We start from the raw sequence: 19,126 nt of genomic DNA, 5'->3' as shown, positions 1-19,126 counted from the left end.
AGAACCATCAGTGCCAAATGGGAGTTCCCGCATTATCAGTGTAATAGATCTTGCAATACACAAGTACGGCACTTACTGTGTTAGTTCAATTGTCGCTTTCCGTGAGAACGTCCAAGCTGTCCTCTCTTTCACATCTTTAGGGATATCCTTCTTGTCCTCATAGCCAACAAAATATAGTGAGAATTTCATGGACGGAAAGTCAAACTTCTGGAGCAGCCTAATAAAATATTTATTAATTTGGGGAATTTTAAAAATAAATGAAACAAATATACAGCCTGATCAGGTCAAAACTACATTTTGTACTTTTAACAAGGCAAGAAAAAAAAAAAAGCACAAGATAAACTGCTGCACAGGTATTTTACTAACTTTTAGACTAATCTGATCTACAATGCGGACGGTAACACAAGATGCTGATATGCTAGAATTGCTAAATTGCCTATTAAATGTCTTTATTTGAATTCCTCAAGGTTGTATTTACAACGTTCATACTTTTCAACATTCTATTAAAAAAAAAAAATAATCTAATAAGGAAACAGATGTGTTTAAATAGTACAAATCTGAAGGGGGTTAAACAACAAAAAGCCAGCGTTTAGGGAAACATACTGTAAATAAAATGGTGTTTGCACAGTTAGGGTTAACACGGAGCAGCAGAAACAGGGTGCTACTTTTATTTATTAATGAACAGTGAGGGTAACACTTCACGGCAGGTGTGGGAGTATTTTGTAAAAAGGGTCAGTCTAGTCAAAAGTAAACTCATGATTCAGACAGGGCATGCAATTTTAAACTACTTTCCAATTTACTTTTATCATCAAATTATCTTTGTTCTCTTGGTATTCTTTGTTTAACGCTAAAACTTGGTAGGCTCATATGCTAATTTCTAAGCCAATGAAGGCCGCCTTATCTCAATGCATTTGACAGTTTTTCACAGCTAGACAGTGCTAGTTCATGTGTGCCATATATAACATTGCGCTCACTCCCGTGGAATTACCTAGGAGTCAGCACTGATTGGCTAAAATGCAAGTCTGTCAAAAGAACTGCAGATGATAGAAAAAAAAAAAAAGAAGTAAAACGAAGTAAAACGAAGTAAAGAAGTAAGTGTATTAATATGAGGGGGCATGTCTTAGTAGCGATCCCGAGCAGTCACAATCTTTAGAGCTCCGTCTGAAACTCCAATAACCCGCCGAATATAGGAGACTTTCACAGCACAAATCAATTTTCCTGAACACTGCTGGGCTTCAGCACATAGTAGTGTTATAACCATCCCAATACAAGCTGTATTTTTGACACCCGAGCACTGAAAAAGATAGTAAAGGTCTAGAGCGGCGGCTCACGGTAGGAGACGCCACCCCCCTTGGTACCCTGACGGTCCTCGCCATCACCAGACCTATTCAGAACTCACTAATATAACCCTTATGCAAGAAAGGACACAAGCGACAAAAACGTTTAGGAAAGGTGCATCAGCACGTAAAAAAAAAAACTTAACCGTCCTACATCCAAAATGGCTATCGCAAAAAATACAGATCCGCAAGACAGACCGAGTTACCATATAGCCAGATTTGCGAAACTTTGTCAGCGCCTCTTAGACAACGCTCCCTTAGATTACCTGATGAGTCGTGTTGTTACTGCAGACACAGAATTACCAACTATAGAGGAAGAGTTGGAAATAAACTTACTTGCCACAGACACCCAAGAGGAGAAACTCATATAGCCAGAAACTCTCTCTCTCTGCGTTACCATCTGGGCTACTAAGTAGATGTGCAACATTGTAGACTTCACTTAGCACTCTAGACTTCTGGATGGACACTCAAGGAATATAACAACCGTTAAAGAACTTTCCGACATATGGATTGTCTTCTCAGTCGGGAAAACATATACCAATATGCGTGGCTGATAGGGAGTTAGTGGGGGGCTCCCAAGGTGCCACGATCAAAACAACAAGCATGTTCCTCGCTCAATGATATCACCATGGACGGCATCTCAGATGAGAACACCATCTTGAGGCCTCTGTTAAAGGATATGATAACAATCGGCACCCATATCATCTGAAAGGGACTTCAAAAGACGCTATCACTAATCTCATTCTACCCAATACTCACCATAATAGCTTCTACCAGAGAGCCCATTATAACGCGGACATGACTACCTTCATTAAAAAACGGGATCAATGTCTGGGGATCTTCTTGGCACCCGGAGAGACTTTCTACAAATGGGAGGACTCATTAAACATGGCCAAGCGGGAGTTTGTGGGGGGCTCCCAGGACGCCACGATACTGGTACAGATACACTCCCAATCCAATACCTCAGCTCCAGGGTACAATATTAATGTAACTGTCTCATAATCAGAGGTCTCCTGTAAACAGCTTAACTACGCAAATCCTCCAAAATCCCTTGCAGGGTCGCCAGAGGAGACTGAAGAGTGCTTCCAATTAACCATGTGTTACCGCCATAGCCTCTCTCAGAGACACTTACACTGTAAATGGGTCTCAGCATCTGTCGCGAAAAAAGCCTTGGGGCTGGTATAATAAAGCAAATGCAAATTGCCATTATCGCTATTCGCTCCACAACAATGGCAGAGACATTGTTTGAACATTAACAAAATGTTATTCTGTTTTAAGCTTGTTTTCGTTAATCCAGTTCATTTAATTTAACTTACTATTGTCGCAAGTTTTTACTATTCATGTGATTATTAATGTTATAAACATCCTAACGGGGAAACAGACTGGATGCCGCCACTGGGATAGTTTGTATTGAATATGAAACATACATACGTTGCCATATTTATTCCCCAATGTAATTGTTAATGCTATCTATACCATAGCAGGGAAATAGGCTGGATAATGCTCCCGGGATAGTTTGTACGGAATATGTGACAGATGTATAGGATGCCCTAATATAAACTAGACTAATTGATCACTTAAGGCAACGCTGTCCCTTTTTATAATTGCTCAGTACCATGATGCCCTTCACCACATGGCTAGCAGCCGTGCGAGTAGATGAGAAAAGAATAAAGCAGGAGAAGGGGGATAGTCCAACCGCAGATAGATGGAAGCTACTCACATGAGTGCAAACTCCCTGGGGGAACCTTAAATACTCGCACCTATTTAGCATTATAGTCCATATTGTTTAATACAGAATTCAGACCCAGTACTTTTAGTGGGGAATCTCACGAGAACTTTACACCCTCTCCCCTAAATAATCATCCTTATATCTCTATACCCCTTTCAACATAGCGATCACATCCCCTCCTCTCACATGAAATATGTAGGAGCAAGGTACTTCATATATTCGTTTTACATCAGTTAAAAGGCTTGGTCTTGGCCCTTTAATTATAAACCCCATGATGCCCGTTTTATATAGTTTAGTTATGCTCCTATTTTAGAATATCCCTACCTCATTTTTTTCTCTCCTCTCTATATAAAAATAAAGGATCCAAACAGTTGATAATAGGGACAAAAAGGATGAATAATATTTACTGGAAGTCGCTACAGCGCTTCCCCAGCCCATCTCTTCATACGTCACCAATGACGAATCCGGCTTCCTCCAATCACGGCTTCCCCCTCAGGCAATGTTTGCTGGGGGGGGGGGGGGGGAAAGAGAAGCCGTGATTGGAGGAAGCCGGATTCATCATTGGTGACTTATACATAGACTTACAATGTGCGGGGGAAGAGATGGAGCGACTTCCAGAATAAAAGTTAAGTATTTGTACAAAAAAAAACATAATTTATGCTTACCTGATAAATTCCTTTCTTCTGTAGTGTGATCAGTCCACGGGTCATCATTACTTCTGGGATATTACTCCTCCCCAACAGGAAGTGCAAGAGGATTCACCCAGCAGAGCTGCATATAGCTCCTCCCCTCTACGTCACTCCCAGTCATTCGACCAAGGACCAACGAGAAAGGAAAAGCCAAGGGTGAAGTGGTGACTGGAGTATAAATTAAAAAATATTTACCTGCCTTAAAAACAGGGCGGGCCGTGGACTGATCACACTACAGAAGAAAGGAATTTATCAGGTAAGCATAAATTATGTTTTCTTCTGTTAAGTGTGATCAGTCCACGGGTCATCATTACTTCTGGGATACCAATACCAAAGCAAAAGTACACGGATGACGGGAGGGATAGGCAGGCTCTTTATACAGAAGGAACCACTGCCTGAAGAACCTTTCTCCCAAAAATAGCCTCCGAAGAAGCAAAAGTGTCAAATTTGTAAAATTTGGAAAAAGTATGAAGCGAAGACCAAGTTGCAGCCTTGCAAATCTGTTCAACAGAGGCCTCATTCTTGAAGGCCCAAGTGGAAGCCACAGCTCTAGTAGAATGAGCTGTAATTCTTTCAGGAGGCTGCTGTCCAGCAGTCTCATAAGCTAAACGAATTATGCTACGAAGCCAAAAAGAAAGAGAGGTAGCGGAAGCTTTTTGACCTCTCCTCTGCCCAGAGTAAATGACAAACAGAGAAGACGTTTGTCGAAATTCCTTAGTTGCCTGTAAGTAAAATTTTAGAGCACGGACTACATCCAGGTTGTGCAGTAGACGTTCCTTCTTTGAAGAAGGATTTGGGCATAAAGAAGGAACAACAATCTCTTGATTGATATTCCTGTTAGTAACTACCTTAGGTAAGAACCCAGGTTTAGTACGCAGGACTACCTTATCCGAATGAAAAATCAAATAAGGAGAATCACAATGTAAGGCTGATAATTCAGAGACTCTTCGAGCCGAGGAAATAGCCATTAAAAATAGAACTTTCCAAGATAACAACTTTATATCAATGGAATGAAGGGGTTCAAACGGAACGCCCTGTAAAACATTAAGAACAAGGTTTAAACTCCATGGTGGAGCAACAGTTTTAAACACAGGCTTAATTCTGGCCAAAGCCTGACAAAAAGCCTGGACGTCAGGAACTTCTGACAGACGTTTGTGTAACAGAATGGACAGAGCTGAGATCTGTCCCTTTAATGAACTAGCAGATAAACCCTTTTCTAAACCTTCTTGTAGAAAAGACAATATCCTAGGAATCCTAACCTTACTCCAAGAGTAACCTTTGGATTCACACCAATATAGGTATTTACGCCATATCTTATGGTAAATCTTTCTGGTAACAGGTTTCCTAGCCTGTATTAAGGTATCAATAACTGACTCAGAAAATCCACGTCTTGATAAAATCAAGCGTTCAATTTCCAAGCAGTCAGCTTCAGAGAAGTTAGATTTTGATGTTTGAAGGGACCCTGTATCAGAAGGTCCTGTTTCAGAGGTAGAGACCAAGGTGGACCGGATGACATGTCCACCAGGTCTGCATACCAAGTCCTGCGTGGCCACGCAGGTGCTATTAGAATCACTGAAAGCAGGAAACAAATTACAGAATAAACGTTTTTTATCTCAATCAAACTATAATTCTCACAGCTCTGCTGAGAGAAATTACCTCCCTCAAAATAAGTTTGAAGACCCCTGAGCTCTGTAGAGATGAACCGGATCATGCAGGGAATACAATGAGTTGCTGACTGAAATATTTGATGCATAGAAAAAGCGCCAAAAAACGGCCCCTCCCCCTCACACACAGCAGTGAGGGAGAACAGAAACTGTCAGAAAAACAGATTAAGCAACTGCCAAGTGGAAAAATAGTGCCCAAACATTTATTCACACAGTACCTCAGCAAATGAAAACGATTTTACATTCCAGCAAAAACGTTAAACATAATCTCTAGTTATTAAACAGCTTTATGTATTTCTTACAGTGTAATTCTAGTGAAGTACCATTCCCCAGAATACTGAAGTGTAAAGTATACATACATGACATTATATCGGTATGGCAGGATTTTCTCATCAATTCCATTGTCAGAAAATAAAAACTGCTACATACCTCTATGCAGATTCATCTGCCCGCTGTCCCCTGATCTGAAGTTTACCTCACTCCTCAGATGGCCGAGAACAGCAATATGATCTTAACTACTCCGGCTAAAATCATAGCAAAACTCTGGTAGATTCTTCTTCAAACTCTGCCAGAGAGGTAATAACACACTCCGGTGCTATTTTAAAATAACAAACTTTTGATTGAAGATATGAAACTAAGTATAATCACCATAGTCCTCTCACACATCCTATCTAGTCGTTGGGTGCAAGAGAATGACTGGGAGTGACGTAGAGGGGAGGAGCTATATGCAGCTCTGCTGGGTGAATCCTCTTGCACTTCCTGTTGGGGAGGAGTAATATCCCAGAAGTAATGATGACCCGTGGACTGATCACACTTAACAGAAGAAATGTAATGTAAACTTTGATGAATGAAAGTGCCCCTGTTTAAAAAACAAAAAAAAAAAACAAAACAAAAAAAAAAAAAACAGGGAACTGATTCATTAAAGTTTACCTTCACTTTAAATGCTACTAAATTTCAGTTCATTATGAAAGTTCTGGCAGTCTTTAGTTTTACAAGTTTGTGTTATTAAATACTATGAATACGAATGATAGGTAAGAATAGCTTATTAAATGTGGTTTGAAAATACAAAATAATAAAACAAGGATTAAAAACACAGAATGCTACATTAGTCATGGAGGGACCAAAATTTACTGCAGTTAGTTAATACGTCTATTGGTTCACAGCCTTATTACTAATACACAGATTGGCTTCAAACAGATTACTAGAAGGGCCAACACAATTCCAGACAAAAGTAAAATGCACATCAACACATTTCAGATTTGAATAAAAGCATTTTACAACAATCCTGTATTAGCAAAATTACTTCTAGTAAAAAGGTATTGTGGTTTTCAGTGAAAGCAAAGCATATCTAGATATGATCCATGCACCAGCATTTACATAGTAGTGCGTCGCTCAGTGAGCTGGTAAAGTCTTGTACCTTGTAAATAAGTCATGACCAACACAATACAAGGCACTGCTGATCTCTGAGCAATCACATTATTGTACATTTTGTTGCTGGGAGCATATTTAGATATGCTTCACATGTATAGTAAGAGCTCTCTCTGAAAGCGGTGATAAATTTTATTAGACATTTTTTTGCTAACACAAGTATATTGCAAAAATGCTTCAATTCATAACTAATGCAGTGTCGTGACTTTCAATTTAGGCTGGAACGTTCCTTTAACCTCTTTCTTTTTATTCCCTTTGTTGAAAGGCATACCTAGGTATGCTCAGGAGCAGCAATAAACTGAAAGCTAGAAGCTAATTGGTGGCTGCACATACAAGCCTCTCGTCATCGGCTCATCTAGCTGCCAGTAATGCATTGCGGCTCCTTCACCGAAGGATACCAAGAGAATGAAGCCCATTTGTTAACAGAAGTAGAGAAAACTGGAAAGGTTGTTTAAAATCGCATGTTCTATCTTTGATCCAATTTCCCCCTGCAATTCTGTGTACACTAGATATATGGATTTGGAGGTTTCAGATACCTCAGAATGCAGGAGACGGCTGCTCGTACTGTTTGGCTATTTTTGGAGCCAAACTTATTCTTGTGAAACTGCAACACACACAGTGCAAATACAGATCCTAGTGTGTTGCAGTTTCACAAGAATAAATATAGCTCCGAAAATAGCCGAACGGCACAAGCACCTGCCGCCTTCTAAGGTATCTGCATATCTAGTGTACACAAAATCAACCCCATAGTAAGTTTCAAGAAGTTTAATGAATAGGAGATTGGAGTGGAAAAGATCTGCACAAGGACCTAAGTGTGAGGCAGAAGGAACAAGCAGTAAAGATGTAAATCTGAAAGTTGTTTAAAACCTATGCTCTATCTGAATAATTTTTTACTCAAAAAGCATCATACATACCTATATTTCTATCTCCTATTTACATAAAAAAACAACAACAAAAAAAACACTTTTTTTTTTTTTTTTTTAATTGATTTGTATTCACCCTGCTATGGAGTTTGTTCTGCCTTTGAAGTCATATGGTATTACTGGGTGTGTTACTGGGTTTACATTATATTGTAATACTTACGTCATTCCTAATACTTTAGTGTAAAATTCCAGTGATTTCTTGGGATCTTTTATTCGGAGCATGGTTTGTTGCATCATGAAATCCTAAAAGAAAGTTACAGTAAAAAGAAGTGAATTTAGAGAAAGCAAAAATAGCACTACAGTAATTGTAGTGGGAAAATATAATACAATATAATATAAAATATATATTTATTTATGAATCTAAATATACATTTTAAAGGGCTAGAGTGCTTGTGCATTGATACAACTAGAACAAACAAAAAAGGTCAGAAGATTCTGGTCTGAAGAAATCACGTTATCACATCTTGTGCTCCGATTTATCATGAAAATCAAGATGTGGCATTGAAATAACCTTTATTAATATCTGTTAAAACTGAGTGTTAAAAAACACAAAACGCTTCTTGTGATACGAATATAGTCTGTCTCTAGGTCAGATAGTATCTATAACAGACTATTTGTATCACACCTGTATACAAGAGAAGCCATTTTGTGTTTTTTTTTAAACTAGGTTTACTCAATTTTAACGGATATTAATAAAGGTTATTTCAACTCCACATCTTTATTTTCAGGATAAATCTGGGCACAAGATGTGATAACGTCAGAATTTTCTGACCTTTTTGTTTGTTCCAAAAGGAGTGAATGAAATAAAAGTAGATAAAATAAATAATTTTGATACATCAGAAATGAGTGCAGTGTAAACAATCTGCATACAAACTATATAGGTTTGAAAATGCACTTAAATCTATACTTTTGTTAGTAAGCTGTGTTTTACATCAGGAAAACCCTCTTGATTGTATCCCCTTTGCTTTGGACAACTGGGGACAGATACATTTTAACTCCTGCACATATCAGCCAATCACTGCAGCATGTAGGAAAAGTATTTTTTTCACTATGTGTTATTAAAGGGATATTATTGTGCAAAAATGACATGTTATAATTTGTTAGGTAGCTGGTACTAACATTGCATGCACTATTTAACCTACACAAGGGGTTAAACGTACTGCTCAGGAGCCACAGAGAACTGCTGGTCTAGAGCGGACACTGGCGCTGACCCATTTAGCAATTGTTGTACACAAGACAGCTGATGTTGATTGGCGCTCACCAGCCGTTTCCACTCAGGCTAGAATTCTTCTGCGGCTCCTCAGCAATACTTTATCAGTTTAATAAATATGTAGAGTTGCAGGGTCAGAGTGCTAAAACTGTACGTTTTAATATAAAATACAATGGACCGCTGAACTTATGGGAAATAAAATGTTGAGTTTAAACTTCAACAATAAACAACAAGCAGGTAGACATCCTGCTATAATCAGTCTGCTTGGCGACACAATATAATGACAGAGAATAGACTGATGCTGAGGTGGGAACAAATTACTAAACTGATAAATTTCATTTTTGCTGTCACAAGAGACACTTGATGCGACAAACTACAGACTCCTCATTCATAACCACCGCTCCCCACTGCTGTAATTAAATACATCACACCTTCTGACTCACAGAATTTCCGCTTTTTATTTCTTTTTTGCATATTCTGTACAATGGGCTAGATTACAAGTGGCACAATATTTTTTTTTTTTTCTTTTCTCGGGATCGAGAAAATCTCAACTAGGATTTTTTGCTTGTGTTGCGTTCATATTACAAGTTCCCCCAAAAAATTATTTTGCACTAGCGTTAATCCGAATAGCGCGAAAAACCTAACTTAAGTTTTCGCGTTCATGTATTCCCCCCATAGAAATCAATGAAAAAAAAAAAAAAAAAAAAAAAAAAAAAAAAACACACATCACGCAAACACAGCATATTTACTTTAGCAAATGTGAAATATTCACAGTAAATACAGTTAAAATCTTTATTAAATATGAATATTGCATAAATCTGTTTTATCACGTTTTCATCTACTTAATGGCAAAGGGATATAATTGTCAAAAATTGGCCAACTGAAATAAGGGGGCAGTCTGCAGAGGCTTAGATACAAGGCAATCACAGACGTAAAAAGTGTATTAATACAACTGTGTTGGTTGTATTAATACACTTTTTACGTCTGTGATTGCCTTGTATCTAAGCCTCTGCAGACTGCCCCCTTATTTCAGTTGGCCAATCTGAGGAGGGAGAGGACTAGATTATATATATATATTTTTATTTATTTATTTATTTATTTTCTGCCCTTTTTGTTGTTGTTATTAAATGTTTGTTTGTTTAGTTTTATAAAATCCAATAAAATAGTCAACAGTATAATAACATGTTAGGAAGAGTGTGTCTGACAAGTGTTGATAGGTATTTAAAGAGGTCATCTTAAAGTGAATGTAAACTCAGCCTTCGTTCTAAACAGAGTCTATCAAATATCAATAAAAAACCTGAGTTTCATTCATCAAATTTTAATTTTCTAAATCGATACCTTTATTTTCATAAATTTATATCAATTTGTGGCTAAACCGTCCTCCGCCCGGCATTCGCGCTCTGTTGCTCACCTTTTTGATTGATTTCTTAATAGCCAATAACGGCTCTAACCACGGGGGGACCCACCCTCTTCTCATTACGTAATAGGTCCTTATTGCGCATGCGTTCGTCTTTGGTGCCGAGCTAATCTATTGTAAGCTCGTGCACATTTCGCGCATGTGCAATACTAATAAACACGGGTAGCGTTACATTCTTATACGGATTCCTTTCATTTCCTCTGTATTGTCAATTTTGGATTAGTGGATGTGAAAGGTCTCCGTAAAAGTAACGCATGCGCAATGTAAAATAGACACGGGAGCGTGCAGTGCCTATACGTAAACAGCAGGTGGGACCGCTGTTTACGTAATATGGATGAAAATTAGGAAGCAGTGAGTGGGAGGAGCGGGTAAGCGAATGAGTGATATGCCATATATAAAATAAACATTAAAATACACATTTTATTAAAAATTTATTGCGGCGGTATGCTTAATCTCAGTAATCACTACAAAACTAGATTACACAAAACGGAAAAATTGACATTCACTTTAAACTCAGATCCTCTACTGTGATTTTTCTTTATTCTATGTCTATTCTTCGTGGAAACCTTTTTTTAAGGGGAAAATTAATTATTGTATTATTTTTGTACATGTAATTCCACGATGTTAGTGGAACAGAAATATTTGATTTCAATGTAAGAATATGTTCTGTTTGTGTTTCGATAACGCTGTTATACTGTTGAAATATAAATAAAAAAAAACAAAAAAAAAACACACAACTGTGTTGGTTATGCAAAACTGGAGAATGGGTAATAAAGAGATTATCTATCTTTTTAAATAATAATTATGGAGTAGACTGTCCCTTTAAAGGGCCATTATACACTCATTTTTTCTTTACATGAATGTTTTGTAGATGATCTATTTATAAAGCCCATAAAGTTTTTTGTTTTGTTTTTTTAAATGTATAATTTTATAACATTGCTCTGATTTTCAGACTCCTAACCAAGCCCCAAAGTTTTATTTGAATACCGTCGGCTACCTTCTCCAGCTTGCTCCCGTTTGTGTAAAGGGTCTTTTCATATGCAAAAGAGGGGGGGGGGGGGGGGGGGAGGAGTGTCTTGCAGTGGGCTTTCCAACTACCTTTTTAACAGAGCTAAACTGAAAGCTTCCAAGTAAGTTTTTAAACCATTATTACACTGGATTTTTATATCAGTATCTGTGCATCTTATTCTTTATAGTAGTGTATTACATGCAGTTATATGAAAATGAGTGTATACTGTCACTTTAAGCTATCACAAATTAACTGCATACTGCAAAATAAATAATTATTTCTGCAACAAAATATTGAAAACATGTATTACAGCTCATTTTAATATTGGCTTAAATTGTAGTTGGGTGGTAACAAAAGTGAGCCAGGTGGTGTGCCCATTTAATACTATTTAGTAGCGGTGAAGAGTAAATGGTGCCTCTGTGAGCGCTTATGTCCAATACAGCAGGCCTGTTTGCTCCCTCTCTAAAGTATGCACATACCATCAGTATACTCTACAGAACCACAGAAGGTTTGCAGAAATCAGGAGTCAGGCTCCTTTACCCAAAGGGAAACAGAGGGAAAATGTATCTTTGCACAATGAACGAATTAGACAACTTTGCTGGCAGCGATTAAAAGTCAACACATGCGAGGAGAATGTTCATTTTATCAGTTATTTAAAAAGAGACGTGATAAGCATCCATTTTTTGTTGCTGTAACTTTAAAGTGCCATACAACAGGTTGAGATCTGTGCATATCCTAAAAGTGCTAATTAAGAAAAAGTAGTTTACATTAAAAAATAAATAGTTTAAAAATTGCTGGCAAGTATTTTAAAATACATTGTCAAAAATAAGCAAAATTACCAACATACCCATGGTGTCTGGAGTAGTCTCATCCACCCCCTTATCAGTGTTTAGCATCAGAAACACAGGCATTGCATTTCAACAGCATTTTATTTGCTTCTAGGCATGCTCCAGCAGATAATCACTGTGTTACTTCTGCATTCTACCAAATCAAAGATAGATATACCTGTAGTTGCTTCTATAGAAGTATGTATGTATGTATTATATATATATATATATATATATATATATATATATATATATATATATTATATATATATATATATATATATATATATATATATATATATATATATATATATATATATATATATGTATGTATGTATTATATATATATATATATATATTTATATATATATATATATATATATATATATATATATATATATATATATATATATATATATATATATATATATATATATATATATATATTATATATATACACACATATATATATATATATATATATATATATATATATATACACACATATATATATATATACACACATATGCAAACAGATGTATAATATGTATTAATACTTTCCCCTTCTGGTGAACCGCAGCCGTCCCACAGTCTCTCCCAAGGTCTGTGTGAATACATCAGGTGTGCTAGCTGGAGGCGCTGGTTCAGCTTGTATCAGTCATTGGTATCTTCTTTTCCTTTCCTTCCTCAGTTGTATAAGTAGTGTATATTGCAGGTTACCGGCTCCTTCCCAATATGAAAAGACAATATCACAGATTCAGTAAAAAAGTTGGTCTTTATTAGGCTCAACGCAAAAGCGTTTCAACCGTTGAAACGCTTTTGCGTTGAGCCAAATAAAGACAAACTTTTTTACTGAATCTGTGATATTGTCTTTTCATATTGGGAAGGAGCCGGTAACCTGCAATATACACTACTTATACAACTGAGGAAGGAAAGGAAAAGAAGATACCAACGACTGATACAAGCTGAACCAGCGCCTCCAGCTAGCACACCTGATGTATGTATGTATGTATGTATGTATGTATGTATGTATGTATGTATGTATGTATATATATATATATACACACACGTGTGTTAGAGCTGATTAATTCGGATACTTAAAAGAAAGGGTTAACGGCTAGGCACTGCAGTATAAATTTGCAGGTAACGTATTTAAAGTACATATATTTTGTCTCTATCCCAACTTGTTTTATGTCCCTTTAACACAGAACAACATTTATAAGTCAGATTTTTAAATTTAATTTTTTTTTTTTTAACATGGCTGAAAAAGGGGTTGCGTTTTCCTACACACTGAGGTCCAATCAGCAGTTAGTTGCGGCTAAGCCTCGGGAACGTTCTTGCCTGACCATATTTACCAGCTATCAGTGCTGGAAGTCCTTAGCTGTTTAAGTGTAGTATTATAAAAAGTACTATTGTAATGAAGAGAAAATCAATACTGGCATTGGCTGCTGCAGTGCATTTTTTATCATACAAAAGAAAATTATAGAGTTCATGTTTTTCCTGTTATTTTAAAGAGCATTTGCTTCAAAACTTGCTATGTGTGAGTCAGACTAAGGAGGAGGATGCTTTTTTGTTGTCATTGATACAGCTAAGCCGTGCAGAGTACGGCACAAAAAAACATAAATGACAAAAAAAAAAGGGAGGTTTTAATTCCTAAAATCACTAGGATGCCACTTTTATACTTCTAACAAATTATTTTCATAAATAAATCTGCCTATATGTTCTTATTCGGGACTTTGTACCAAACGCTGGCAACAATCTCAGCAAAGCAAGAAGCGGATGAGTCAAACAGGATGCAATGTGCCGATTTATTTACCTACATTATTCCCTATAAAAGAAAAACAAATCCCCTCAAAAAAAAAAAAGTCCTATATATCATGTTCATTTGCTTTTGACTACACATTTTATACAAGTGTCTTACCATCCTCTACTAAAGCAACCAGTATATTAAAGGGACAGTCTACTCCAGAATTTGTATTGTTTAAAAACATAGATAATCCCTTTATTACCCATTCCCCAGTTTTGAACAACCAACACAGTTATATTAATATCGTTTTTACCTCTGTGATTACCTTGTATCTAAGCCTCTGCAGACTGTCCCTTTATTTCAGTTCTTTTGACAGACTTTAATTATTTAACCAATCAGTGCCCTCTCACAAGTAACTCCATGGGCATGAGCTCAATGTTATCTATATGGCACATGAACTAGCACGGTCTAGCTTATACAAAACTGTCGAATGCATTCAGATAATGGGCGGCCTTCAAGGGCTTAGAAATTAGCATATGAGCCTACCTAGGTTTAGCTTTCAACTAAGAATACCTAGAGAACAAAGGAAATTTGATGATAAAAGTAAATTGGAAAGAGGTTTAATATTACATGCCCTATCTGAATCAAGAAAGTTTAATTTGGACTTTATTGTCCCTTTAACTGCTATATAAATTTCACCTTGTAAACATCACATACAATACATATTTGAAATTTTACACTGCTGGAAACGCCACTCTCCCAAAATCGCCTTAAGCTAAATACACAGGATTCCTTAACGCTCTTCCCTGCAGTTTGGATGAGTTATCAGATTAAAAACCAAGTATACTGTCAGAGCTTGCCCCTGAAGCTTCACACAAGGCGTGTACCAGTAAGGCTACTGGAATCCGTGTGAAAACCGGTTTTCTAGTTCTTCACCCCAGAGAATGTAGGTCAGAGCAATATAAAACGCTACACTAAAGAGAAGCACAAGTTGTGTCTATTAGGCATGGGCTCTGCTGAAATGCTAGATCATGTTTTTAGGCCAAATAGTTCTTAGCGTTTTCCCCACAAAAGATTAAAGCTTTGTTAACAAGGGCATGGCAGAAAGTTATTAAAGGGATATGAAACAAATTGTCTCATGATTCAGCGGGAACACGCAATTTTAAACAACTTTCCAATTAACTTACATTATCTTGTTTTGTCTATTGTTATCCTTTGTTGAAAAGCATACCCAAGTAGGTTTAGGAGAAGCAATGAGCTAGCTGCCGATTGGTGACCACAAATAAATGCCTTGTGATTGGCTCACTGGATGTGCTCAGTAGTGCACTGCTACTCCAACAAAAGGATACAGCGAAAATGAAACACTTGAGAATAGAAGTAAATTGAATGTCGTTTAAAACTGTATGCTCTATTTAAATCATGACATTTAAAAACAAAACCCCCACAGGTTTCATGTCCCTTTAATTATGTAGTTTAGTTCTGATTCTCTCTTTTTTTTGTTAACATAAATTTGATCACTCAGCCTATTTAAAAGGATATACATTTAAAAAGGTAAAACTTTCCAATTTACCGCTTTCTCTTGATACCTTTAGTTAAACGTTAGTTCCTTTCCACAAGAGCATACTGGGGTAAGCTCAGGAGTGTGCACGTGTCTTGAGTACTATACAGGTATACCTAGATTTACAGCGCTTCACTAATACATCGCTTATATGGAGCTGAAATTCAACCTCCAAGGATTTTGAAACAGTGCTGTACTCATTGTGATACTGTGAGAAAGGGGACTGGCACCATTTTGTTATGCGCAGTATGGTCTGTATGTATAACATTATCAAACACTGCGGTCATCAATTGCTCAAGACACGTGCGCACCAAGCTAAGTTTCAGCAGAGAACAAACGTCTGAGTTATCACAAAATCTTTGTTTTGTTTTTTTAAAGCATTTTATTGTATTTTTGGTGTCTTTCACATCCAGAACCGATAGCTAAACTCCTCTCAGGCTAAAATGTATCTTTTCCTAAAATCCTTTGAGACCTCTTTCTACTGATGAGACATCCTGCATAATCTCACCAGAGCCGAGAGATTTAGATTATCAGACCCCAAGCGAGGGAGCTAAAAGAAGCAAATTGGATTTTTTGTATTAATCTGTACACTCTATATGAGTCAAAGGTTTAAATCTGACTTCTGTCCCTTAAATAAGTCATTTTAGAGGTTAAGGATATTTAAATCACAATCTGCTGCTCATGAACTTGCCTAGATAAACCTTTCAGCAAAGGATAACAAGAGAAGGAAGCAAATTAAATAAGTAAATTGGAAAGTTGATTGAAATTGCATTATCTATCCGAATTATAAAAGAAAAAAAAAAATGTGGGTTTCATGTCCCTTTAAGGGGACATTACACACTAAATAAATGCACAATAGAATGATGCATTCAAAGAAAAGATTAGTGAGAGAACAACATGTAGATGTATTTATTTTTTTTTAAAATATTGACAAAATAAGTGTAAAGTTTTATAGTAAATGGGAGCTGCCATGTTGTAACTTAGGTTACCTTCTCTGCAGTGTCCAATTAGGGACAGTTATAAATAGGTCACTAGAGTGTGCAGCCAATGGCTGTGTGGAACATAAGTGTTCTGCACTCATTTCTAGCAGGAACTGAAAAGCTCACAATTTCAGAATGGAATTGCAGGAAAAGGGGACAAAAGAAAAAGTATATTGCAGAGTTTTTTTTATATATATGATTTATCATTTTATATTACCATCTCAAATATATATATAAAATACGGAAAGGTCTGGTTCTGTTGAGTTACAGCGAAGGATGGACAGATTTTGTAAAATGACTGTATATCACAGCTTAATTTGCTTATATAATTCCTTAACATTTTTGTTATTTCTATCTATCCACACACACACACGTACACTTCAATGTAAATTTTAATGAATGAAAGTGCCCCTGTTTTTAATAGTATATTTAACAAAACGGGCACTTATTCATTCAAATTTACATTCACTTTAACTTCATTCAGAGCCATTATATTTTATAAACAGGAATTCTGACATTGACTCACTGACTACGTTTCAGGGCTACTTGAGCATTGATAAGAAGTTGCCAAAACCTACAACTGGGAGTGATAAATGAAATACAAGTTTATGGATAAGAATTAATTAATAATCCTACATGTTATAATTAAAGTTGTTATAAACTTTAATGAATTAAAGCCAAGTATGAAAAAAAAAAAAAAAAAAAAAAAAAATCTTAAAAACATCCGGCTTCCTCCAATCGTTGCAAACCCCTTTTGGCATCCAGCTTGTGGGGCAGGAAGCCGGATTCGTTATATATATGCTAAAGAAAGCAGGAGATGTGGGAGAAGGATCAGCGTAATTTTTAATATAAATGTATTGGTAAGTATTTATAAAAAAAATAAATAAATAAAAAAAAAAAGCGTCTTTGTAAACTTTAAGGAATTAAAGGGATAGTAAACTGTTTTTCTTTCGTGATTCTGATAGAGCATGCAATTTTAAAAAAACTTTCTAATTTACTCCTATTATAATTTTTTCGTTTTCTTGCTATCTTTATTTGAAAAGGCAGGAATGAAAGCTTTGGAGTCAGACTATTTTTTGCTCAGTATCCTGGATAGGGCTTGCTGATTGGTGCCTGCATTTAGCCATCCAATCAGCAAGCGCAACCCAGGTTCTCAACCTAAAATGGGCTAGCTCCAAAGATAGCAAGATAATTAAGAAAAATTGATAATAGAAGTAAATTAGAAAGCGGCTTAAAATTGTATGCTCTATCCGAATCATGAAAGATTCAATTTGGGCTTACTGTCCCTTTAACCCCTTAAGGACCGGACATACATACATTTTATTAGACAACCAAAAGTATTGATCTAAGCCTATTTTGGTATATTTCATGCCACCATTTCACCGCCAAATGCGATCAAATAAAAAAAAAAAAAAAAAAAGAGTTTACTTTTTCACAATTTTAGGTTTCTCACTGAAATTATTTACAAACAACTTGTGCAATTATGGCACAAATGGTTGTAAATGCCTTCTCTAGGATCCTCCTTGTTCAGAACTAGCAGACATATATGGCTTTGGCATTGCTTTTTGGTAATTAGGTCGCATAATGCCGCTGCGCACCACACGTGTATTATGCCCAACAGTGAACAGCTCTCTTCCCCTCCCCACAATTTTCACCGCCATCTTAAAGGGACACTGAACCCAAATTTTCTTTATTTGAAAAAGAAGGCATCTAAGCTATTTTTTGGTTCAGCCAATGGAAAGCACGTGTTTATTGGTAGGTGAATTTACCCACCAATCAGCAAGAACAACACAGCAGTGTGTTCACCAAAAATGGGCCGGCATCTAAACTTACATTCTTGCATTTCAAATAAATCTTGATTCGCACTGGCATTCTGGCTCCGGTTTCCCCCTTTTTTTCTTTTTTCAAATAAAGATACCAAGAGAATGAAAATAATTTGATAATAGGAGTAAATTAGAAAGTTGCTTAAAATTGCATGCTCTCTGAATCATGATAGAAAAAATGTGGGTTCAGTGTCCGTTTAAAAGGAACACTGAACCCAAATTTTTTCTTTCGGGATTTAGATAGAGCATGCAATTTTAAGCAACTTTCTAATTTACTCCTATTATCGATGTTTCTTTGTTCTCTTGTTATCTTTATATGAAAAAGAAGGCATCTAAGCTTTTTTCTTGGTTCAGAACTCTGGACAGCAGTTTTTGATTGGTGAATTTATCCACCAATCAGCAAGGACAACCTAGGTTGTTCACAAAAAATGAGCCGGCATCTAAACTTACATTTCAAATAATTATACCAAGAGAATAAAGAACATTTGATAATAGGAGTAAATTAGAAAGTTGCTTAAAATGACATGCTCTTTCTGAATCACAAAAGAAAAAAAATTTGGGTTCAGTATCCCTTTAAGTACTGGCAGAAAGTCTGCCAGTACTAAAATAAAAGGCTTTTTTTATTATATTTTTTTTCATTGTTTATAAATCAACCTCCCTGAACCCCCCCCCCCAAAAAAGCTCTCTAACCATCCCCCTCTACCTATTTGTTGCCATCTTAGGTACTGGCAGCTGTCTGCTATAAATTAGGCAAATTGTTTACAAAAAAAATTAAAATAACCTTT

The 19,126-nt window shown here is 36.4% G+C and overlaps 1 protein-coding gene across 1 annotated transcript in view; it reads right to left on the bottom strand.

Moving 5' to 3' along the window:
* Positions 1-19,126, bottom strand: part of GLO1 (glyoxalase I) — a 75,438-nt gene that overhangs the window by 36,243 nt on the left and 20,069 nt on the right. The window contains exons 2-3 of the mRNA XM_053712683.1: positions 7,931-8,013; positions 77-217 (exon numbers count right to left, since the gene is read on the bottom strand). Coding sequence (XP_053568658.1) covers positions 77-217; positions 7,931-8,013 — 224 coding nt within the window. The remainder of the gene's footprint in view (positions 1-76; positions 218-7,930; positions 8,014-19,126) is intronic.

The sequence above is a fragment of the Bombina bombina genome, chromosome 4 (genome assembly GCF_027579735.1).
Source record: "Bombina bombina isolate aBomBom1 chromosome 4, aBomBom1.pri, whole genome shotgun sequence".
NCBI lineage: Eukaryota > Metazoa > Chordata > Amphibia > Anura > Bombinatoridae > Bombina > Bombina bombina.
Note: the sequence above shows the minus strand (reverse complement) of the source record. Positions and strands in the feature narration are given on the sequence as shown.